Source organism: Dama dama, chromosome 11 (assembly GCF_033118175.1).
Source record: "Dama dama isolate Ldn47 chromosome 11, ASM3311817v1, whole genome shotgun sequence".
NCBI lineage: Eukaryota > Metazoa > Chordata > Mammalia > Artiodactyla > Cervidae > Dama > Dama dama.
In genome coordinates this window covers 74,940,914-74,966,050 of record NC_083691.1, presented here as the reverse complement: position 1 = coordinate 74,966,050, position 25,137 = coordinate 74,940,914, and the positions used below count along the sequence as shown (strand labels likewise).

Here is a 25,137-nt window from a genome sequence, read left to right as displayed (position 1 = left end):
CCAGCAACCCTAACAAATGTTATGCCCTCCTTCCCACCAGTCTCCAGATCTATGTGTTGTGCCAAGTGTCAGGGAAGTCAGGCCACGAATCTCCCATTCCAATAAGCTGGCTGATCCAATTCACAGTAGGCAGGTGAATCCCAGGGTCATTACCTCCACACTGAGATGTGCTCGGTATCTGGTGGGTAAGAAACCCATGCTCACCAAGTTGCCTGCTGGATGTGCCATGGAGCTGCCAACCTGGGGCAGAGATGGCCACCGTTACATCCAGCCGTAAGCTTCTATGAAGGATACAGACCTTCCCTGCATACACTGGGCCCTAACCAGGGGCAGAGGGCACTAGTGTTCACTGGTTGAGGGAGAGGAAGGCAGGATCTTGGAGTACCAGGGAGCTGAGAAGTGGGTGGTCAAGAACCCATCCCAGAGAGATGCGTAGACTTCAAGAGTTAGTACTTGCACACATGAGCCAGGGCCCAAGCCCCTGGCACATGCACTGAAGTCCTACTGGACTTCACTTATAAATCACACATACAAAGATAAAATTAAGAACTTCAATACGGTTAGCTACAGAGCATTAGACCCCACTTCAGTTCAGTTCGGTCACTCAGTTGTGTCCGACCCTTTGTGACACCATGGTCTGCAGCACACCAGGCCTCCCTGTCCATCACCAACCCCTGGAGCTTACTCAGACTCATGTCCATTGAGTCGGTGACACCATCCAACCATCTCATCTTCTGTCGTAGACCCCAACTGCTGGGCAATTCTGAGCATGGAGCTCTGTGTGACTGCACTCATTATACACCCATGAAGTTGACCCTCTACACAAGAAAAAGAGTTTTGTGTGGGCATGCATGCTAAGTCGCTTCAGTCATGTCCCCCTCTTTGCGACCATGTAGATGTCTCTACTTCTTTCAGCCCAGACTGTAGAATTGACCAGGAGCTCTAGAATGTATAGATAAAATGGAATCAGATTTATAAGCATTAAGTCAGGCTTTATTCCAAAGTATAATGCCTTTAGCTAGTCAGAGAGTATTTCATAAAAACAGACTAATTCCAGAGCAAAACAGAGGAGGAGATATTACCAGTTTGCTTTGCCCTAATGAGTTATGCTTTTATGGCTTAGGAGTTCAACAGGAGCTTCACTTTCCAGAGGCTTATACAAAAAACTTCCTGCTGTCATTGGCTCCAAACAAGGCCTTTCGTATTTCTGGCATCTTTTGCTGGGCTAAGAGATCCAGTCGGCTTTCCAGAGTATTAGAAACCATTATTCTCTGATCGCTACTGTAGACCTCCACACCTCCAATTGTGTCTGTAGCCAGTTGCACCTCTCTGTCGACTTGCACTTCCACACATCTGTGGGAGACTGTGGTGTACTGGGGGACGGCTCTCTGCACTGCAGCCTCCACCAGGAGGTGGTCCTGTGGCTTGCAGCGTACAATCATCACAGGCTCCAGCAGTCGGAGCAGACCCTGGAGCACTAGTTTATCCAGGAGCCCCTGGTAAAATTTTTGGTCTGTCACCATTCGGCTGAGCCTCAGCTTTGCATCATTCAGCAACTCTGAGATGAGGTCATTTCGGGCTCGCAGGACTTTCAGCCTTGCCTGATTCCTCAAGGCAGACATCTGGATTTTCTTCTGCTGCTCTATCTGCTTCTCTTTCTTCTCATAATACTCTATAATCGTCAGTCGTTGGGTTTGCACAAGGCGTCCTTTCTCAATGTTGAACTCTTCCTCAGCCTTGGCATCTATTTCTTCTGCCTTCTCATTGGCTTCCTGCTCAATGAAAGCCATCATGTGCTTAATCTGCTTTTGCACATCGAAATCACTCAGGGCCATGGCTGCTCCTGGAAAGGGAGGTAAGAGGGAGAACTGGTGGACCCACTGGTTTCTCTGACTTTGGGCAGAATTTCAGGTGTGTTTCCGGAGCTCCACTTTCTGAGCTGTGGAGTGTATGAGGGGAGGAAGGATAGAGTTAGGATCCGAGGGGAGGAAGGATAGATGTAGGGTCCAAAGGGAAGGATCACGGAGACCATTTATTCACAACTCATTTCACAGATGAGGAAACTGAAGTTCAGACAGGGAAAGCAACTTGTCCAAGGTCATACCCTAGTAGAATCAGACTCAAACTTGGGTTCCCAGAGTCCATTTCTACTACACTCACCACCTTTTTGCCATCAAATAATATGAGATGATCGAGACAAAAGATTTCTAGCCAGCAATGGCTCAATCACAGATAACAAGTGGAGAGAATGGAAAGGTCAAATTAATACAAAAATGGAAAGTGTAGGCCCATTTCAGGTTGGTGAGGGCTGGGGCAGTCATAAGAAACTTGTGGTTAAACAGGATTCAATCCAGGAAGGTTCCCTAGAAAAAGAAATATCTTTAGTGCCTCAAATGATACGAAGAGACACAATACTTGTGGGCAGATGGTGGCATCCTGGAGAGAAGTGGAGGTGGGAGAGCTTGATGGTAATCCTTTAACTGGAAGTGGTTTCCAAACCTAGATGTACATATAAATCACCTGTGGACCTTTCAGGAATTCAGCTTTCCAGGCCCCACTCCAGAATACTGAATTAGAATCTCTGCCAGTAGGGTCTGGGTGGGAATCTATATCTTTAAGTCTCTCTGGGCCCTCCTACACTGTTGGTGGGACTGTAAAGCAGTGCAGTCACCGTGAAGAACAGTATGGAGGTTCTTAAAAAAACTAGAGTTGCCAGATGATCCAGCAATCCCACTCCTGGGCATACATCCAAACAAAACTGTAATGTGAAAAGATACCTGCAACTCTATGTTCATTTCAGCATTATTCACAAAAGCCAAGACATGGAAACAATCTAAATGTCCATGAACAGATGCATGGAAAAAAGATGTGGTATATATATATATTCACACACACATATATACAATGGAATATTAGTCATAATAAAGAATGAAATAATGCCATTTGCAGCTATATGGATGGACTTAGAAATTATCATGCTAAACAAAGTAAGTCAGAAAGAGAAAGACAAATATCATATATATAATTTATCTGTGGATTCTAAAATATGACACAAATGAACTTATCTACAAAAAAGAAACAAACTCACAGACACAGAGAACAAACTTGTGGCTGCTAAGGTGGATGGGATGCAGGGGAGGGCTGGATTGGGAGTTTGGGACTAGCAGATGCAAACTATTATATATAACATGGTTAAACAACAAGGTCCTATTGTATAGCATAGGCAACTATTTTCAATATTCTGTAATAAACCATAATGGAAAAGAAAAATAAAGACTCTCTGGGATGCTTAATGAGCCCAGGCAAATGATACATGAAAATTTTAAAATGACATATGAAAAAATAAGACTAGCAATAAAGAGACAGAAAATATTAAAAAGAACCTAACAGAAAATTTGAAGCTAAAGAATATAATAGCTGAATTGTAAAATTCACTAGAGGTGTTCAACAACAGACTTGATTATGGAGAAGAAATAATCAGCAAATTCAAAGATAGGCCATTTGAAATTATCCATTATGGTTGGAGAAGCAAATTTTTTTTCAGTGAAGAAAGTCTAGGGACATATGGAACACCATCAAATGGATTAATATACGCACTGTGGAAGTCCCAGAAGGTGAGGATAAAGAAAGAAAGGAGCAGAAAGATTATTTGAAGAAAGAATGACTCCAAACTCCCCAAGTCTAAGGAAGGCAATGGACATCCAGACTCACAAACAAAACTGACAAAGTAACCATATCATGTCCCTAAAACAAATCAGTGAAACACGGAGACAGCAAGAGAGGGACAAAAAATGCTAGAAGACAGACAGAAAACAATGAACAAACTGGAAATAGCACATCTTTCTTTTATAAGCATTATTTTAAATGTAAATAGATTAAACTCCATAATCAAAAGCTATAGAGTGGCTAAATGAAATTAAAAACAAAACAGGATCCAATCATATGCTATCTACAAGAGACTCACTTTAAGAACACACATAGGCTGTGAAACACATATCCTTTTACTTTCAAGTGAAAAGACAGAGAAAGATAGTCTGTGCAAATGGTAACCAAAAGAGAGCAGGAATGGCCGTACTTAAGTTACATAAAATATACTTCATGTAAAAAACTGTCATAAGAGTAAAAGAAAGACATTTTATAATAATAAAGGTCAATTCAACAAGAAGATATAATAGCTATAAATAGATATGTACCCAACATCAGACTACCCAAATACACGAAGTAAACATTGACAGGACTGAAGAGTAACAGACAGAAACACAATAATAGTAAGAGAGTTCAATATCCCATTTTCAATAATGAATAAAATATCCAGAGAGAAGATCAACAAGGAAACAGAGGACTTTAACAATGATATAGATCAAACAGACCTAACAGACATAGCAAAATATTCCACGAACAGCAGCAAAATACACATTTTTCTCAAGCACAATTTTAACATTCTCCAGCACAGATTACATGTTAGGTCACAAACCAAGTCTCAACAAACTGAAAAAGACTGAAATCATACCAAGCATCTTTTCTGACCACAATGGAATGAAACTAGAAATCAGTAGCAGAAGGAAAAATGGACATTTCACAAATACGTGGAAATTAAAATGCCCTTGAACAACCAATAGCTCAAAGAAGACATCAAAAGGGAAATTAGAAAATATTGAGACAAACGAAAATGAAATACAACATACCAAAACTTGGGATGTAGCAAAGAAGTGTAGCAAAGTGTTGAGAAAGAAGTTTATAGTGTTACAAGCCTACAATTAAAAAGAAGAAAGGACTGCCCTAGTGGTCCAATGGTTAAGAAACTGCCTGTCAATGCAGGAGACACAGGTTTAATCCCTGGTTCAGGAAGATTCCACATGCCTCATGACGACTTAAGCCGGTGCACCACAACTACTGAAGTCTGCACTCTCTGGAGACTGTGCTCCACAACCAGAGAAGCCAACACAATGAGAAGCCTGCACACTGCAACTAGAGAAAGCCTGCTCACAGCAACAAAGACCCAGCACAGCCAAAAAGAAAATGAATATTTTTTTAAAAAAGAAGAAAAATTTCAAATAAGCAGCCTAATTTTATACATTTAAGGAACTAGGAAAACAAAAACTAAGCCCAAAGTTAGCAGAAGGAAATAATAAAAATTAGGGCAAAAATAAATGAAATAGAAAAATGGGGGGAGGGGGTGGAATCAATAAAACTAAGAGCTTTTGAAATGATAAAACTGACAACTTTTAGTTAGACTAAGAAAAAAAGAGAAGACTCAAGTAAAATAAAAAATGAAAGAGGAAACATTACTAGTGGTGCCACAGAAATAAAAAGGATTATAAGAGATTACTATGAACAACCATATACCAACAAATTGGAAAATCTAAAAGACATGGATAAATTCCGAGATACATACAACCTACCAAGACTAAATATAAATAGAAAATCTGAACATAGCTATAACAAGTAAGGAGACTGAATCAGTAATCAAAATCTCCCAATGAAAAAACCCCAGGACCAGATAACTTCAAAGGAGAACCCTACCAAAAAAAATTTAAAAATTAATGTCAACTCCTTGCAAACTCTTCCAAAAAATGGAAGAGGAGGGAGCACCTCCAAATTCACTTTAAGAGGTCAGCATTTTTTCTTGGACTCCAAAAATCACTGCAGACAGTGACTGCAACCATGAAATTAAAAGATGGTTGCTCCTAGGAAGAAAAGCTATGACAAACCTAGACAGCATATTAAAAAGCACTTTGCCAACAAAGGTCCATATAGTCAAAGCTATGGCTTTTCCAGTAGTCATGTATGGATGTGAGAGCTAGACCATCATAAAGAAAGCTGAGCACCAAACAATTGGTGCTTTTGAACTGTGGTGTTAGAGAAGACTCTTGAGAGTCCCTTGGACTGCAAGGAGATCCAACCAGTCAATCCTAAAGGAAATCAACCCTGAATATTCATTGGAGGGACTGAAGCTGAAGCTCCAATATTCTGGCCACCTGATGAGAAGAACTGACTCACTGGAAAAGACCCTGAAGGTGGGAAAGATTGAAGGCAGGAGGAGAAGGGGATGACAGAGGATGAGATGGTTGGATCGCATCACTGACTCAAGGGACATGAGTTTGAGCAAGCTTGGGGAGATGGTGAAGGACAGAGAAGCCTGGTGTGCTGCAGTCCATGGGGTCACAAAGTGTTGGACATGACTGAGCAACTGAACAACAATAATTACCCTGATAACAAAGCCAAAGACACTACAAGAAAAGAAAACTGAAGCCCAATATTCTTGATGAACACAGATGTAAAAATCCTCAACAAAATATTAGCAAACTAAATTCAAGAGCACGTTAGAAGAATTATACACTATGACCAAGTGGGATTTATCCCTAGAATGCAAGGATGGTTCAACATATAAAAATCAATGATGATACAAATGATCATTCAACATGCAAAAATCAATCAGTGCAATATACCACATTAATAGAATGAAAGATAAAATCATATGATCATTTCAATAGATGCAGAAAAGGCATTTGAGAAAGTTAGACACCCTTTCATGATAAAAAAACAACCAGCAAAGTAGGAATAGAATCAAATTACCTCAATATAATGCAGGTCATATATGAAAAGTGCACAACTAACATCATTCACTTGGCTTCCCAGGTGGTGCTAGTGGTAAAGAACCTGCCTGTAATGTAGGGGACATAACGGACATGAGTTCAATCCCTGGGTCGGGAAAATCCCCTAGAGAAGGAAATGGCAACCCATTCCAATATTCTTGCCTACAGAATCCCATGGACAGAGAAGCCTGGGGGGCTATGGTTCATGGGGTCGCAAAGAGCCGGACACGACTGAATCGACTTAACATACAACATCATTCATACTCAACAGTAAAAAACTGAAAGCTATTTTTCTAACATCAGGAATAAGGCAAGGATGCCCACTCTTGCCCCTTTTATTCCACATAGAATTGGAAGTCCTAGTTACAGCAATTAGACAAGAGAAAGACATCAAAATTGGAAACATATAAGATCAACATACAAAAATCAATTGTTTCTATAATATTAAAATGAATAATCCAAAAAGAAAATTAAGAAAACAATTCCAATTACAATGTCATCAAAAAGAACAAAATACCGTTACTAAATTATACCAAAGAAGCTAAACACTTGAACACTAAAAACTACAAATTACTGTTGGAAGAATTTAATAACACAAATAAATGGAAAGATAACCTATGTTCATTAGAAGACTTCATACTGTTCATACTACTCAAATTGATCTACAGATTCAATGTGATCTCTATCAAATGCCCAATGGCATTTTTTTAAGAAATAGAAAAAACAACCCTAAAATTAATATGAAACCACAAGGAATCCTTCATAGCAAAAACAGTCTTGAAAGAGAACAAAGCTGGAGGCTTCACACCCCTAACTTCAAAATATATTACAAACCTATAGTAATCAAAACAGTATAGTACTGATAGAGAGACCAATATAACAGGATACAGATCCTAGAAATAAACCCACACAAGCACAATAAAATGATCTTCAACAAGGGTGCCATGACTACACAATGGGGAAAGGACAATCTCTTTAACAAATGGTACTAGGAAAACTAAATATCCTCAGGCAAAAGAATTAAATTGGACCCTTATCTTACACAGAAATCAACTCAAAATGGATTAAAGAATCCCATATAATCCAACAATTTCACCTCTGGATATTTACCCAAAAGAATTGAAAATAGGATCTCAAAAGAGATATTTGCATCCCCATGTTCACTGGAGCTTTACTCACAATAACCAAGAGGTAGAAGCAACTTAAATGTCTATTGATGATTGGATGGATAAAGGAAATGTTGTATATACATTCAATGAAATATTATTTTGCCTTAATATGACAAGGAAATTCTGTTATGCTATATCATAGATGAACCTTGAGGACATTAATATGCAATGTGAAAAGTCAGTCACAGGAAAAAGACTACATGATTACACTTAAATGAGGTATCTTAAGTAATCGAATTCACAGAAGCAGAAAGTATAATGATGGTTTCCAGGGGCTAAGTGGAGGGGAATTAGGAAGTTACTGTTTAATGGGTATAGAGTTTCAATCATGCAAGATGAAAAAGTCCTAGAAATCGGCTAAACAATGCGTATATAGCTAGTACTGTACTGTACACTTACGTTTTTTGTTAAGAGGGTAGACTTTATGTTACCTGTTTTTTTTTTTTTTTAATTGAAAGAAAAAAATAAAAGAATGCTGTCCCAGAAAGATGTACCACTCACCAAGCTTGTTGGAAAAACACACCCATGTTCGTGACAAAGACCAAGACTTTGGGTTCAACTTTGCAAACTGTCATCGGAAGTTAAAACGAAAATAATTTAGCCCATCCATTCTCCATTATTTTAGGATGTAATTTTCCTTAAACTGCGCTTTTGTAAACAGAGAAAAACATTCTCTGTTCCTAAATAAGACAAGTCCATTAAATTTTTTTTAAGGTTCTCTGGGTAACCCTGCTGATCACCAGCTTTGAGAGCCACTGTGAATGAAAGACAGAGAGCGGGAGACACAGGAAGTCGCAGGCTAAGTGTGTAGAGGAAAAAATGTACCAGACAAATCCTTACCAGCCCCCCTGCCAAGGGCCAGCCTTTCTCTGGCGCCGAGCGTCTGCAGGCGGAATGTGGAACTTGGAACACCCACTGGAACCTGGCACTGTTGCTTCCCTCTTTCTGCAGACGACCCTCTCAGTCTGACCTGGCAGCTCGGATCGGAAGAGCCAGGCTGTCACTGGAGAAGGCGAGCCAAGCCAGCCAAAAGGAGGCCAAGAGGAATTTCCCTGGCACACAGGCCTGGGCTGGGGGCTATGCTTGCACGCCCAGAATCTCAATTAAGTTAGCACACGGTGGGCTTCAACTCTGGGGGGTGGGGGGGCACTCACCTTAACCAAACCATCAGAAACAGATACGTGTGTGAACCCAGGCAGCCAGTTTACTAATTTACTAATGAAAAATACAGCCGTCAAGCTGGCAGGTCATGGCCCTCTTTTCTGTATGTGAGTCACATGGGAAGCCAAATGCAAAAGTTGTCTAGTGAGAAACCAGGGCAAACAAAATGTGCCAGATCGTCTCTAAGAGGGGCACAGTGGCCACAGGCGCTGGCATGCTCCAGTCCACAAGCGAAGACATCCTCTCCAAGTCCAGACAGGGCTTAAAGGGGGCATCACTGGCTTCCGAGTATGAGCTCTGGAGTAAGATTGCTGGAATTGAGATCCTAGTTCTACACTTAACATTTGTATGACTTCGGGGAAACAGCTCTTGCCTTGAAGGCTCAGTTTCCTCATCTGTATAATGGAAATAATAATAGCATGCACATCATAGGATTACTGTGAGGCTTAAATGAAAGAAGTGAGTGTTTAGCATAATGCTAAGCACACAGTTAATCGTCATGCTTGGCAGTGACCGTCGTCATCAGCATCACTCTTACTACTGCTACCACTTTATAACTAGCTATTCTCCTCTGCTTTAAGCCTCATCATCGTCACTCTGTGTATGTACAGAGTACTTATGACTGCTTTGATTTCCATTCTCAAAAGTAAGTAGAAACACATCCTAGTCTTGCTTCATTGTATTAAACTTAGTAGCCCTGCAAGAAGCTTGAGAACCTCCCAGCACTTCACAGCATAAAATTCGTCTCAGGTGGCCAGCCATATCCTTGATGATGGGAGGCGAAGTCCCGGAATTTCAGGGCTCTTGGGCTGGGGGTGAGGTGGAGTCACCTCACAGCCTGTAACAGTCCCTGAAACTGCAGTCCTGAGTTCTCCTACCTCCTCTGGGACTCCCACTTCTAATCAGTCTCTCGGTGCTGGGACTTGAAAGCAGCTGCAGGGTGGGGCAAGGCTAGAAGTCAGGGATTGAGCAAGTGTCTCCACAGGAACACAGCTGCCCATATAATGCATCTGGCTGATGTAACTCCCAGTCTGTCTGGGATGGGGATTATGAACTCACATGAGTCTGTGGCTCAAACAAAACAATGAAAAGGAGCTAAGAAATATGAAACATACATGTCTGCTCTTGCACAAGGGCACAGGACTCTCCCGTCCCACGAGGCAGGCTTGCACTGTAAGTGGCATCTGTCCTGCCCATGCTTGGTAGGGGACATCACCTAGAGCTCTCAAGAAAGTCTTACTCCCATAAACTATTCAATACCGAGGTTTCTTCACTGCCCCCCAAGACACAGCAGGCTCAGCCCTACCTAACTCATGTAGCTTGTGACCACACAGTTCCCTCCGCTAAAGAGCCTTCCTCTGCTTCTCTCAACTTAACTAAATCACATCTACATCTTCGGCCCAGTGTGAGTCCCACTACCTCCTTGACCTCTGGACTCCTCAAAATGACAGCATGGCCTATTTTCCAGATATAATTCACAGTCTTCTGATGCTCCAGTTACCTTGCTTCCTCCAGGAAATTCCTTGAGGACAAAAATCTCCTTCTCTAGCAGGGGTTGGATGCAGACAGGCACTCGTTAAACATGAATTGATTGGATTAAAGACTTGAGGCTGGGGTGGGGGGAGTGCTTTTTTTTTAATCGTGAATTATAACACACATTCAGAAAAGTATATAGCTTAATGAATTATTATGAGGCAAATATGCAGTAACCAGCACCCAGGTCAAGCACAAGGACATTACCAGCACCCCAGAAACCCCTCCTTATGATCTTGGGCAAGAAGACATTTCAAAACTGATGATTTTGTATTCATAGGCATGGGAGGTGTTCTTAGAGGACGTGTGGGCTTGGAAACCTCTCTTTGCCAGTCCTCACCTACAGGAGCCGGTGTGCACCTTGGAGAATCCTCGTCATCACGAGAGGGAGGAGGGGAGGTAGGCATGCTTGGGGGGCCAAATGTGTCTGTCAACCTGCAGCCCTGTCCAGACCCTGATGCCACTGTTCCTCATTCCAGCTGGGATTTGTAAGTCTGAGGGGTCATGTGTCCAGGTCTGGGCTCCCTGGTTTAAAGACAAGCAGCATCAAATCAGGGCCTCCAGACACTTAGAGATGACAGAGTGAGCAACCGGAGGGTGCATGGGGCAACTTGCAGGGCCCAGGAAGTGGGTGAGGAAATTTAGAAAAATAAGGACTTCTTGGGGGGGGGGATGGTTAAAATACTTAATATGTGGAAAGGGGGTGTCCCTTTTTCTGTCTTTGGACAAATATTTGCTGAACATCTACTACATGCCAGGCACTACGTAGGCACTAGAGACAGAGAACAAGCAAACACCAGCCCTGCCTCCCAAGCCCATGATGTCATCGGGGGGGACCAACAGATCAACAAGAAGTCACACTACAGGGTGGCCTGTGAGCAATCAGCAGCTCCAAGACAGCTAGGTGAGGACTTCGCTGGTGGTCCACTGGCTAAGACTCCAAGCTCCCAATGCAGGGGGCCAGGGTTCTATCCCAGATCAGGGAACTAGATCCCATACACTGCAGTTAAAGATCCCACATGCCACAACTAAGGCCTGACATGGCCAAATAAATATACAGTAAAAATTAAAAAAAAAAAAAGGGCAAAGCAAATGAAGGGATCCAATGCCTAAACGCCCCCCTCCCAAGTTCACCATGGGCTCTTTTATAATAAATTGCTCTGCAACCATTAAACTATGGTTTGAGACACATCATTAGTGACAACAAATGCTTTAGATGAAGGTCACTTCCCTGGTAGCTCAATCGGTAAAGAATCCACTTGCAATGTAAGAGACCCAGGTTCTATCTCTGGGTCGGGAAGATGCTCTGGAGAAGCCATTCCAGTATTCTTGCCTTGAGAACCCCATGGACAGAGGAACATGGCAGGCTACAGTCCATGCGGTCACAAGAGTCACACACAACTTAGTGACTAAACCATCACCACCACTTGGAAAAGGTAGCAAGTTGGTAGTATTCATGAAGGAGGGTTTTCCAAATAGATAAGAATCAATCAAGTTGTTAGGGATACCTGACTCGAAGCAATGCCTTGGGGTTTCCAGAAGGACTCTGGCTCAGAAACATGGAAAGGTACCTGGACCCAACATAGGAAGGAATAAGAGAAAGAAGACACAAGCTGAGTGACTGCAGACTTCAGTAGAAGGAGTGGCCCTCTGGGCAAAGGGTCAACCTAGGAGGGAGAAGCACAGATGGGCATTGAAGGACAGATACTTTTGAGAAGCAGGAAGAGAAAGTGAGAGTGCTTAGACAGGGAGAACGCTGTGGGCAGAGGCACTGTGCTGGGAATGTGTAGGAGGTCTGAGCGCAGAGAACAGATTGGATCAGCAGCAGCAGACAGGCCTCCAGTGGCAGTGGGAGTGAGCAATGTCTAGAAAGTCGGAGCTCAATTGGGGAAGATTTGAAATGTCAGACTGAGGGCTGGGATATGAGGCTAAGGAGACCCATTAAAGGTTTTGAGTAGGGATGTAACTTGGCCAAACCCGGGTTTAGAAAGATTAGCCTGGTGGTGGTGAAAGCTGGAGAGTCTGGCTTTAGGTAAACGCCAGGTCGAGACTGCATGGATGAGGGCTTGGACAAGAACATGAGAACAGAGGCTTGGGGTGGAAGGAGATGTGGTACAAGAGCTGGCAGGTTTGAAGACTCGGTCTGGCCCCGGCAGCACCTGCCGAAGCTCCACCCACAGGGCTGAGCTGCTCAACTCAGTGTGAAGATGTGGAAAAGCAGGTGTGAAGCACCCTGCTCCTTCCAGAGCCAGCTGGGGGTAGAGAAAGCAACAGCCAGGGAGTTCATCTGGTTTGGAATTAAAGGAGAGGAATTAAAAGACCTGTCCCCCCAGAGAGGAAATCAGAAGTGTCCACAAAGCTTTATCTCTGCCTCAGTTGCTGATAACTAAGGGGACACATACAGTTTTCATCCAAGAACTCCATCCCAGGGGCAAAGCAGGCTGTGGCTGGGACTGGAGAAAGCTAGTGCCCACAAGAGGCAGGCAGGTAATATAAAGGAGAGACCCAGGGAGGGTCAGAGATATTTCTTCCCCAAATAATGTACCTTAAGAATTCACAACTTAGTGTCTCCTTTTCACACATCTGCAGGAAGGTTACTTCAAAGGAGTCAAGTTCTCCCCAAGAGCAATGTGCTACAAAGTTGCATGGCTGAAGGTTTTCAGTGGTGGCTCCCCCCACCTCCAAAACAAAACCCCTCCATTTCATCCCTGCCTAAAGGGCCCAGGCTTCTGAGTCTTTTGGAAATGGGGACTTGGGGGCACAAGTTCTCATATTTTAGAGAAGCTGGAAATCCCATTTGAAAAGTAAAATCCTTTTATCTTTTTTCTTTGTCTTATTATGGTAAAATATACGTAACAAATCTTTGTCATTTTAACCACTAAGTAATGTTCAGTGGCATTAAATACATTCACATTGTTGGGTGACAGACATCACCAATCATCTCCAGAATGCTGTACCCATCAAACACTAACTCTTCATTCCTTCCTCCCACATTTCCTGGCAACGACCACGCTACTTTGAGTTTCTATGCATTTGGCCACCCTCAGTTCAGTTCAGTTCAGTTGCTTAGGCATGTCTGACTCTTTGCAACCCCGTGGACTGCAGCACACCAGGCTTCCCTGTCCAACACCAACTCCCGGAGCATGCTCAAACTCAAGTCCATCAAGTCGGTGATGCCACCCAACCACCTCATCCTCTGTCATCCCCTTCTCCTCCTGCCTTCAGTCTTTCCCAGCACCAGGATCTCTTCCAAGGAGTCAGTTCTTCACATCAGGTGGCCAAAGTATTGGAGTTTCAGCTTCAGCATCAGTCATTCCAATGAATATTCAGGACTGATTTCCTTTAAGAATGACTGGTTTGATCTCCTTGCAGTCAAAGGGACTCTCAAGAGTTTTCAACATCACAGTTCAAAAGCATCAGTTCTTTGACGCTCATTTTTCTAGAGTTGACCACTCTTGAAACCTCTTGTAAGTGGAATCATTTGTCCTTTGTGACTGACTTATTTCACTTAGCAAAATGTATTCAAGGTTTATCCATGTTGTAGCACTTGTCAGAATTTCCTTCCTTTGTAAGGCTGAATAACATTTCATTCTATGTACCTATCACATTTTGCTCAGTCGTCAGTGGCATTTGGGTTTCATCTACCTTTCTGCTATTATGAATAACATTCCTCTGAGTGTGGGTGTACAAATATCTGTTCCAGTCGTTGCCTTCAATTATTATAGGTATTTACCTAGAAAGGGAGTTGCTAGATCACATGGCAATGCTCTACTCTTTAGAGGAAACTGTGCCATTTTCTACAATGGCTCCACCATTTTATATTCCCACCAGCAATGCAACAAGGGTTTCAATTTCCCCACATCTTCACCAGTATTTGTTATTTTCTGTGTTTTTGACAAAAGCCTTTCTAATGGTTGTGAGGTGGTACTCATTATAGTTTTGATTTGCATTTTCCTAATGATTAGTGATGCTGAACATCTTTTCATGTGCTTATTGGGCATTTGTGTATTTTCTTTGGATTAATGTCTATTCAGGCCCATTTTAAAAGTCAGGTTGTTTTTGTTGTTTAGTTGTAGGAGTTCTTATCACTTTGTGGTCCTGAGCACTCCAGCTGCCAGCCAGGTAGCCAGCCAGCCAGCAAACAAAGCTCCTAGATAGGGTTTTTCAAAGTGTGGGCTGTGAAACCGAAAGGAATAGAAAATCCAAAATTCATTACAGGTAGTGAGCTTAAGTGTGTTTGTCAAATTTTTGTCATATATATGATGCATACGTACATACGTATTCTGGTGCATGATGAAAATGTATTTGTTAACTGTGATTTAACATACAAAACATTTGAACAACAGTGACCTCCAGGCTTTCCTAATGGTCTAGTGGCTAAACTCTGTGCTCCCAACGCAGGGGACCTGGGTTTGATTCCTGGTCAGGGAACTAGATCCCACATACTACAACTAAGACCTGGTGCAGCAAAATAAATACTAGTTTCAAAAACAAAACAACAACAAAAAACTCTGACCTCAAGTTAATTGAATCCAACCTCCTTAGAAAGCAACCAGTGTCACTCAAGCAGACCCTAGAAATTCTCCCTCAATCGATTTATGAAAGTATTCATCCCCAAAACACGTCTCTTGTAGGTGGGGATGGGGGTGGGTGGAAGTGGTCTGAGATTCTGGCTACATGATGTATGAGGAGCATGGTCACTCGGTCGTATCCAATTTTTTTGTGAGCCCACGTACTGTAGCCTGCCAGGCTCCTCTGTCCATTGAATTTTCCAGGCAAGAATGCTGGAGTGGGTTGCCATTTCTTCCTCCAGGGAGTCTTTCTGACTCAGGGGTTGAACCTGCGTCTCCTGTGTCTTCCTGCATTGGCAGGCAGAGTCTATCACTGAGCCACCTGGGAAGCATGAGCAATTTACATGGCTAATATCTACTGAGCATGCCCCCAGGGGCTGGGCGGTCACAGGACATCATGGGATGGTAACTGAGGGTAGGAACCAGGCTGCCCCTGAAGAGGCCTCTCTCTGCCCTGGATGCCCCCATGGGCCATAACTGGTGTCATAAGTGCTATGGATGGAGTATCAGAGGTAAAAGATTCAATCCTGATGCCACTCATAGGCTGGGTGATCTGAATAAAGGCTCACAATCTGTTTGAATTCCCTCTGGATAAAGACACAAAGCCTCATCTGTTTACAGAAAAGATGTTAATGAGGAATTCTGTGAAAGCCAAATGCGGTGAGGAGTTACGAAGCTGTGTTAAATGCTAGGTGAACCACAGGTGTCCTCATTCATAAAACACCACCCCAATCATCCTGCCCTTCCCAGAACCTCAAGCTGCCTTGAGGTAGGTACAGGTCAGCAGTCAGAACTCTAGAAAGCCTCCAGGCAAGTGGAGGGTGGTCTTGAGGTCATCCAGGAGCCCCAGGACACAAGTTTTTCCTGGGGAGCCGGCTGGCCAAGTCTCCAGCTGGTGGGCCACAGTCAGGGACAGCCTAGAAAGAGCAGATGCTTTGCTTGTTTAGGAACATTAGGAGCAATGTTTGCTACCAGTCCCCAGTTCAGGGGATGCATTCAGATGCCAAATGCTCTTCTAGTATTGACTTAACGCTTGCTGCTATAGGTCCTGACAGGCTTCACCTCTGCTAAGAGACACAGCTCAAGCCCAGAAGCAGGGAAGCTACTGGCTTGCAAGGAAGAGAGTGTATCCACTCAACTGTGTCCCTCACGTTCACAGGGACTTCCATATGACATAGTTGGGAAAAATGCTCTTTCTGACACCCTCTGTGCTCGGGAATCAACCCTGCATATTCTCTGGAAGGATTGATGCTGATGCTGAAGCTGAAGCTCCAAGCCACCTGATGCAAAGAGCTGACTCACTGGAAAAGACTCTGATGCTAGGAAAGATTGAGGGCAGGAGGAGAAGGAGGCGACAGAGGAAGAGACGGTTGGATGGCATCACCGACTCAATGAACATGAGTTTAACCAAACTCTAGGAGACAGTGAAGGACAGGAAAGCCTGGTGTGCTGCAGTTCATGTGGTCGCAAAGAATCGGACACAACTTAGTGACTGAACAACAACAGAGTCCAGTACATAACATTTAAGCATTATCTGTTGGACTCACAGACAAATGGATGGATAGTGAGGAAAGAGTCTTCTGTATAGACTGTCACAATCCTAGGGATCTGCAGCTCTTTTTCAGATGGAGGAGAGAGGAATGTGAAGAGATGCTGCAGTGGTTGCCCCAGGGAGAGACCTTCTCCTGTTTCACCCACGTACTTGGAACATAGAGCTCAATAAGAATTTAACTCCCTGTGGCGTTTCACTCTGTGTCTGCACATGAGTGGCAACAGTGACAGATGTTTTTTTCTTGGGGTCCAAAGTCACTGGAGACACGTGACTGCAGCCATAAAATTAAAAGACACTTGCACCTTGGAAGAAAAGTGATGAACCTAGATAGCATACTAAAAAGCAGAGATATCACTCGGCCGAAAAAGGCCCATATAGTCAAAGCTATACTATTTCCAGTAGTCATGTGAGAGTTGGACCATAAAGAAGGCTGAGTGCTGAAGAAGTGATGCTTTCAAACTGTGGTGCGGAGAAGACTCTTGAGAGTCCTCTGGACAACAAGGAGATCAAACCAGTCAATCCTAAAGGAAATCAACACTGAATATTCATTGGAAGGATTGATGCTGAAACTGAAGGTCCGATACTTTGGCCATCTGATTCGAAGAGCTGCCTTGTTGGAAAAAGACCCTGATGCTGGGAAATATTGAGGACGGGAGGAGAAGGGAGCAACAGATGATGCGATCGTTGGATGGTATCACCGACTCAGTGGATAAGAGTTTGGGCAAACTCTGGGAGACAGTGAAGGACAGGGAAGCCTGGCATGCTGCAGTTCATGGGTTCACAGAGTCGGACACCACTTAGCAACTGAACAACGAGCAACTTAGCATAAGCAACAGACTCAAGAGAATACTTCCTCCTCTCTGGTACTCAGTCTTGAAAAGTCTCCTCAACTCAGCAAGACCACTAAGGTCAGCTTTGTTTCAACTGTGCACTGCGATTCAGAAAATATTTCCAGCAGAAAGGGTAATAGTAGAGTTTCCCTCATTTGTTCCTTTCTTTCAAAAATCACAGTCCTGTGTTACATTCAATATCTGAAAACAGGGATTTGGGTATGGTAGAAGTTGGAATCTCTGCTCACACTGCATGAAGCACATTGAATACAGCAATCCAGTCCTCCAATGTCTTCTCAGGAGGCTGTGGTTGTGAGGAAAAGAAGCTGGACGTGGTTAACAAAACAGAAAAGGAAATTTTAAGGATCATGAATGGCTCACAGGATAGTGAAATGGCAACCCACTCCAGTATTCTTGCCTGGAGAATCCCATGGACGGAGGAGCCTGGTGGGCTACAGTCCAAGGGGTCGCAAAGAGTCGGACACGACTGAGTGACTTGACTTAACTTAGAAAAGCTGCTCAGGACTATCTTTACAGGAACCACACCCAACATATGCCTCTGGACCTGCTCCGATGAGAAAACCACTTCTGGTATTGTTGCTGCCGACAAATTCTAGATAGTGTATACAGTAGTCACTTCTGCACTAGGAACTCAATTACACCACAACCAACACCACCACCCACCCTATGTGCCACTTCCTGTATTCAGCACCGAGTTGTGGACCCAGCACCAAAGCTGCAAGAGTGCGTTCTGTATTTAACTGTAGTCACTCCATCTCTTGAGTCTGACAGGGAAAGCAAGAGTCTGTAACAGCTTCCACAAGGGTGATCTTTTCCTTCCCACCAAGACTTACAAAGTGGAAGATTCCCAAAATTCAAAATGTGCTTATAACACTCAGTGACCACAGGATCCACTATGGAAAAACAATCATCAACAAACCTTGGATCTTTTTCTGGCACTGTTAGAACTGAAGCCTAGAATAAAATCATTAATTTCATTTCTGGAAGATGGATCTATGATCCAGCCTCCTTTGGATCTTACAGGAGGTGGCCACTCCCAGATCATAGAGGTATTCCGTACCAGCAGCCTCTAAGGAGTGTCCTTTTCTATGATTCAACAATGGTGGCAATTCCATCTGTTATAATGACTGGTCTCCTGACCTAGGCTGCAGCAAAAGATGGTTAGAAATAAAGATGGAAAAACATTATTAAGGGTGCTTGAGCTAAAATTCTCAGAGGCTGGGATTTACTCCTGAGTTTCTGGCATGTAACGAGCTGGAAAAAAAAAAAGAGATCTAGATGTATTCTAGAAACATAACTAATGAAACCAAGTGAGCCAGATGTATTGGATTTTTTAAGTCATCCTGATCATCAGGAACCAGTGACCTTTAAGAAATTGCTGCAGTGTTTAAGTCATTAACATCTCAGCTAAAAAAAATTGTATAATACATTACATCTGAGCCCTAAGAGAAAAGGATGCAGATGGGAGGTCTTAGTGGTAGGAAGAAAAAGAGGAATAGGTATGGCACACAGTGTGATGCTAAAAAGGTGGGCAGGTAGAGTCTGGGAAGCAGGAGAGCCCTGGGGAGTGAAGAGGCGGCAGTCTGAAGAGACTGGGCAAGTATGGAGGAAAGAAGCATAATTGAAGAGCAGAGGAGGGGCTTTCTTGGTGGTTCAGTGGCTAAGACTCTGGGCTTCCAATGCAGGGGGCCCAGGTTCAATCCCTGGTCAGGGAACTAGATCCCACATACTGCCAACTAAAGATCCTGAGGGCTGTGATAAAGATCAAAGATCCAGTGTGCTACAACTAAGACCAACTGCAGCCAAATAAATAAAAGAGCAGAAGGGACCAGATAAAAGAATGATTACCATTTTACCTCCTTGCCAATAACTCTAAGAAGAAAGTTTGAAGGGGGAAAGGAGTACCTACTATCAGCCAAGAATTAGGGACTCACACCAAGCCTGGATTCATGTACTGACAAATCAACTGACTGAAATTTAAAACAAATCATAGATATGACTTGGATCCTTCTCACCTCCCTCTTCCCTTGAAATTTACTTTTTCTTTATTTCTAGTATAGCTTGGGGAGACCTTGAAACTTTGACTGTTGTCAACAATCCGGAGGTAATAGGTATTATTGGTTGCCTCCTCAGCATATATTATCCCTATGTCTGCTGTCCACTGTGCAAGAAACAATTGAGGGGGAATAAAACTCTGGCCTTGGGGTGGGCCCTGACAGGCCTAATAAGGATAGTTCCAAGCCCCCGTCCCAGCAGTGGTTTCCGGGACAGCCAGTAGCCCAGGCCTAAGGCAATGAGCATCTGACATTCTGCTGGCCACCGTGATGAACTCAGCTAATCTGATGAGAGGAAGTCCAAGAGTTTTGTGTATTAAGTGAGTCAAGAGAAGCTCTCTCTCCTGCTGGGCAGTGTGGTATATGGGAGGTAATGCCTGGACCTGGTATAACCATTTTGTCTTCAAGAGTGAAAGCAACCTAAGTAGGATGCTGACCCAGAGAGAAGAGAAAAACTGAGAGAAGTGCAGGAAAAAAATAGTTTCAGGGTCTTGATCAAGCCATACTTGAAGCCTGAGCTACTTCTAGTTGTTTCAATCAAAGAAGTCCATACACTCCCTGTGCTGTTGAAACCATTTGGGGCTGACTTTCCTATTACTTGAAACCCAAAGTGTCATGACACCAAATGATCTACTAGAATCCAGTTGTCCATTTCTGAGTAAATGTGAAGGGACACAAGCAAAATGACAGAAAGTGAATACATTTTAGAAATTTGGTGTCCTTTTGGAGTTCTCCTCTCAGCTTGATTTAGGCAGTGGGTCACATGTTTAGTCACCAAGAGGAGACTGGTAAATTTTGAAAAGTTAGGAAGAAACCTAAAGAAGTAAAGAGGATAAAACAGAGAAGATTTAAAAGGAAGAGAGAGAAGGGATATGTCAATGGAATCATAAGATAGACACCTCAGAGTATCCCAGCCCTTCTCTGTGTTACCAAGCCCTGTGAACTTGGTCATCTAAACATCCTGCTTCCTCTTCATTTTCACAGCCAAGCCTGATCCAGACCTTCATGACCTCTCTCCTCCTCACTTTCTCTGCCTTCACTTGGGTCCCCTCTAAATCCATGTTCTACACCACTCCCAGAGTGATCATCTCAAAAGATAGCTCTAAACTTGTCATTTCCAACTGAAAACTTTTAATGCCTCCTTCCTGGGGAACACGGGAAATAACATGAGCTCAGACCAATCCTTTTGAAAGCTAGCTCTGCCACTTAGCAGCTACATGACTTTGAGTAAATGTCTTAATTTCTCTGCACATCATCTATCTTGACTGTAGTGAGAATACTATCATAGACAAGATTCCTTTAGTTACCAGTGACAGAAAACCAATCTACACCGTCTAGGCAAAAAAGAAGGGAGGACTTATTAAGTGACCAACTGAAGCCCAGGAGTATACAACAGAGTTTCAGGGATACCCAGAATCAGGAACTCACAAATATCCTGTGTCATCCCTGCCACTTTTCAGGGGGACAGGTGGAGAGCATCTCTCTCCATTTGTCTCTCTGTGTGTTGTTGCTTCATTTCCTTGGGTTGACTATTTTGCAAATGTCTGAAACATGAAGCAGGAATGACCCACTACCTTTAGGCTCTTATCTTCCAGTTTAGTTAGTACCAGTTTTGAATCCCAAATTCAAACTTCTCAAGAAGGGTTCTGGTCATCCCATCTTGTGTCAGGTGCCCAGGGCTAATCAAGGACAGGATGTGTAAGAAGAGGGCATCTACCATTTAACCATATGATTGGAACGTCCCTGGTGGTCCAGGGGTTAAGGCTCCATGCTCCCAATGCAGGGAGCCTGGGTTTGTTTGATTGCATGCCACAACTAAAAGATCCTGCATGCCGCAACTAAGACCTGAAGCAGCCAAATAAATCAATAGGTAAATGTTTTCTAAAAGAAAAAGAAAACAAACCACATGCTCATAGAAAGAGCATGTAACACAAGCAAAGGGTGTTGTTTTGGATAGAGAAGCCAATAGATATTCTCTATGAATTTTATCTTGTATGGTTATTTTGGGGGTGTAATAGGATGACCTATGAAATGAGCAGCAAACACCCAGGACAGTGCCTGGGCACAGTACACAGTGACAGCTCACAGCAAATCCTCCTTTCCTCCCTTCATCACATCCTTACTCCCAGAGCCACTGTTTACCTAGCTAGTTCCTTTGTCTGGATAGCAAGGAGATCAAACCAGTCGATCCTAAAAGAAATCAACCCTGAATATTCATTAGAAGGACTGATGCTGAAGCTGAAGCTCCAATACTTTGGCCACCTGATGCAAAGAAATGACTCATTGGAAAAAGACCCTGAGCCGACTCACTGAAGACAGGAGGAGAAGGGGATGACAGGGGATGAGATGGTTGGATGGCATCACCAACTTGATGAACGTGAGTTTGAGCAAACTCTGGGAGATAATGAAGGACAGGGAAGCCAGGCGTGCTGCAGTCCACAGGGTCTCAAAGAGTCTGACACGACTTAGTGAATAAACAACAATAACAAATAGAAAAAGATGTCCCTCTGTGGGTGGATGCCACCCCACAGGCACAGGTTCGATAAGCAGAAGTTGCCTCTGTGATAAGAAAAAAGTACCCCTTCTTCCCATGTACACAGTCTTAGGCCAGGGTCATGGCTTTGCGGGTATCATGTGGGCCTTTCTGGGTATCATATTTCTCTTTGCCTTGTGCAGTGCACAGACTGCCCAGCCCAGGTTGGCCCTGCATGCCCTTAACATGGTATCCAGAGGCCCATGGCCTGGTAGTATCACACAGTTCTCAATTGAACACAAACCAGTTCTTTCACACCACTAATCCTGCATTCTGTCCACCCTACATGGCTCACCATTCCCAAGAAGTTGTGTGCTGTTCCTTCTTGCTGCTTTTCCCAGGCATTCTTATCTTATCTTACTCCTATTAGCCTATTAAACCCCAGGCCAATGACACCCTTCTGCACACCCAGAGCTAGGTACTAACAGCCTCCCAGCACTTCCCAAAGACTGTTCTTCATTCCCTACCACAGCACTGAACACATTATATAGTACTTATCTGTTGAGATCTGTTTGGTTCTTCTAGCTAACCTATCAGTGGGCTGACCTGGGCATCTGGGATAATACTCCCCTCTGCCTCCTACTCCATATACAACTGGTGGAATCAACCCTTTGGTTGAAGTACTCCTGGCAGTCTGTTTTGGCTTTTCTATGGGCCAAAGGGATGAGGTCACCATCATCAGTGAAGTCACCATTGCATGATTCATCTGACTTCAGTTCCCCACTTGGAATGTCCAAATATTCCCAGAACTTCTCCCAAAGGATCCAGAACCTGGAGACTCTTCCATCTGTCAAGGTTCTAGAGCTAATCATCCAGCTCCCCGGCTCGCCAGTAAGTATCTGCCCTTGTGAAAAGCAGCAAAAGGACTGAGAGGCTGGAGTCTTGAATGGAGGAAGCGTCCATCCTCCCAGTCCTGGGACAGACCTCGTTGTTCCTCATAAAAGCCTTCCCCATGTCTCTAGCAACTGGCCCAAAGCCTCTACCAGGATCTTTCAGAGCATGTTGTGAAGAGCTCTAGAGCTGTCAAAGGTGAGCCTTGATCACACCCTATGGATGAGCTCACATTTATAGATGAGAAACCTGAGGTCCCGAGAAGAGGGGAGGCATGCTCAAGGTCACACTGCTAACCACTGTCAGTCAGTCAGTTGCTCAGTCATGTCTGACTTATTGCGACCCCACGGACTGCAGCCTGCCAGGCTTCGCTGTTCATCACCAACTCCCGGAGCTTACTCAAACTCCTGTCCATTGAGTCCAATCATCTCATCCTCTGCTGTCCCCTTCTCCTCTTGCCTTCAGTCTTTCTCAGCATCAGGGTCTTTTCCAGTGAGTCAGCTCTTCACATCGGGTGGCCAAAGCATTGGAGTTTCAGCTTCAGCATCAGTCATTCCAGTGAATATTCAGGTTGATTTCCTTTAGGATTGACTACTGTCAGAGTTGGAACCAAACGACCTCTCTCGGCTGACAGTATGCAGTAGCTCCTTAACCTCTCTCAATAGACTCCTTTCAGAATTCTCGTCCCAGCAAGTGCTGCCTGAAGAAGTGGTCCTGCAGGCAAAGGAGGTAAGTCCTCCTTTCTTCCCCTCTAGAAAGAAGTGGCAGAGCTGAGATCTGACTTCCAGACACCAAACTGCTTTCTTTAACCCATCATTCAGTACATACAAAGTGTCTTTCAGATTGCCTGCATAATCTAAAGCAGCGGGCACACTCAAACACGACGCAGGGGTCTGGTGAGACATCCGGTGTGACTCCACAGGGAACTTCTGAAAAGCCAGTATGTCTTTCAGGACAGTGGAAATCAGATTTGGGATGTGAGAGTTGAGGCCTCGGAAGCATGGTGTGAGGACATAACTAACTGAGCATTTCCCGCGGTGTGTTCCCAGAACCTGAATGCTGGAAAGAGGTGGAGACCTTTGGGATAACCACTTCACCTGTCTGCATCTCAATTTGCTTACCCACAATCTGAGAGAGATCTCAGGGAGACCGTGTGTTTGACCTCTGCTGTGCCTCTCAACACAGCGTTTTCTGATCCTGTGAACTGATGACAGGAAGCGATTTATCTCGCGTCAGCAAGGGGAGGGAGGGTGTGGTGTCAACGTGGAGTGTATCATCCCCCCCTCCCCTCTCCTCCAAGGCCTAAACTTAGAAGTAGCACTTTTGGCCAGTGAACAGATGGGTGTTTCCAAGCTTCGTCCAGGCGGGAGGGCAGGGGTTGTCGCCTGGCTCACTGGCCACGTCTTTGAGCTCTGGGGTGTATCACTCCTCAGGGATCCCAACCTAACACCTTCGAGGGATACTGGGACTGTAAAGGGGCCTCAGAGATGTCGCCTCTAGGGGGAGCACAGGTACACCCGCAGCATCCGGAGTCTCCCAGTCTACCTTTTCTGGCTAGTTGGGGGAGGTGGAGAGTGCGTCAGTGGTTCAAGATGCTGTAACTCCCTTAGTCACCAGTTTCAGAGCAAATGATTCAAGCTCTGATGTGGACAGCATGGGTTGGGTTGGTGGAGGGGAAGGAGTGGAAACCAAGTCTCAATGTAGGAGTTCCTACTTTACAGCTCACCGTCACCCCCCGTGCGCCTGAAAAAAAAAAATTTTTTTTTTTTTTCAAACTCTCATGGCCCTTCTTCCTTCCCGATTTCTAGTTCTATTGTGCATTTAGAGGGTAATAGAATGGATCCTGCCTTCCGGGTGGAGTTTAAATATATATGAATAATTTTGCACGACTATTGCGTCATCATAAAAGTCGTCGTGGTCCCCCAAGAGGGCTCCACGTCTTCTCCCAGCTTCGGGGCCTTGGGACGCTTCTGGGCGCTGCAGACACTTTCGCGAGGAGCCCTCGGCTCCGCCCCAGCGCGGGTCTCTCGGCCCCCCTCCCCCAGTCTCACCTTCCTCCCCGCTACGCTGCTCCTCGGCTCCTCCTCCACGCCCCCTCCCCGCAGCCCTCGCGCGGAGCCAAGCTAGGGTGAGCCGGCAGGGCAGAGCGGCGGCTGCGGGCGGGGCGCGGGGCTCTGGAGCTAGCCGGCGGGCGGGCGGGCGGGCGGGGGCGCGAGGCTGGCTGCCCGCAATCGGGGGAGGCGCCTGGGCCCGCCCTCCTCCGGGGCCCAGCGGGGAGGGGGCCCC

The 25,137-nt window shown here is 44.4% G+C and overlaps 1 protein-coding gene across 1 annotated transcript; it reads right to left on the bottom strand.

The window, feature by feature from the left end:
• Positions 1-993: 993 nt before the first annotated feature.
• Positions 994-24,996, bottom strand: ATP6V1E2 (ATPase H+ transporting V1 subunit E2). The gene is made up of 2 exons (XM_061156298.1): positions 24,903-24,996; positions 994-1,843 (listed from the first exon to the last, which is right to left on the bottom strand). The coding sequence occupies exon 2, from the start codon at positions 1,833-1,835 to the stop codon at positions 1,155-1,157; it is 681 nt and encodes a 226-aa protein (XP_061012281.1). The 5' UTR covers positions 1,836-1,843; positions 24,903-24,996; the 3' UTR covers positions 994-1,154.
• Between the last annotated feature and the right edge of the window lie 141 nt (positions 24,997-25,137).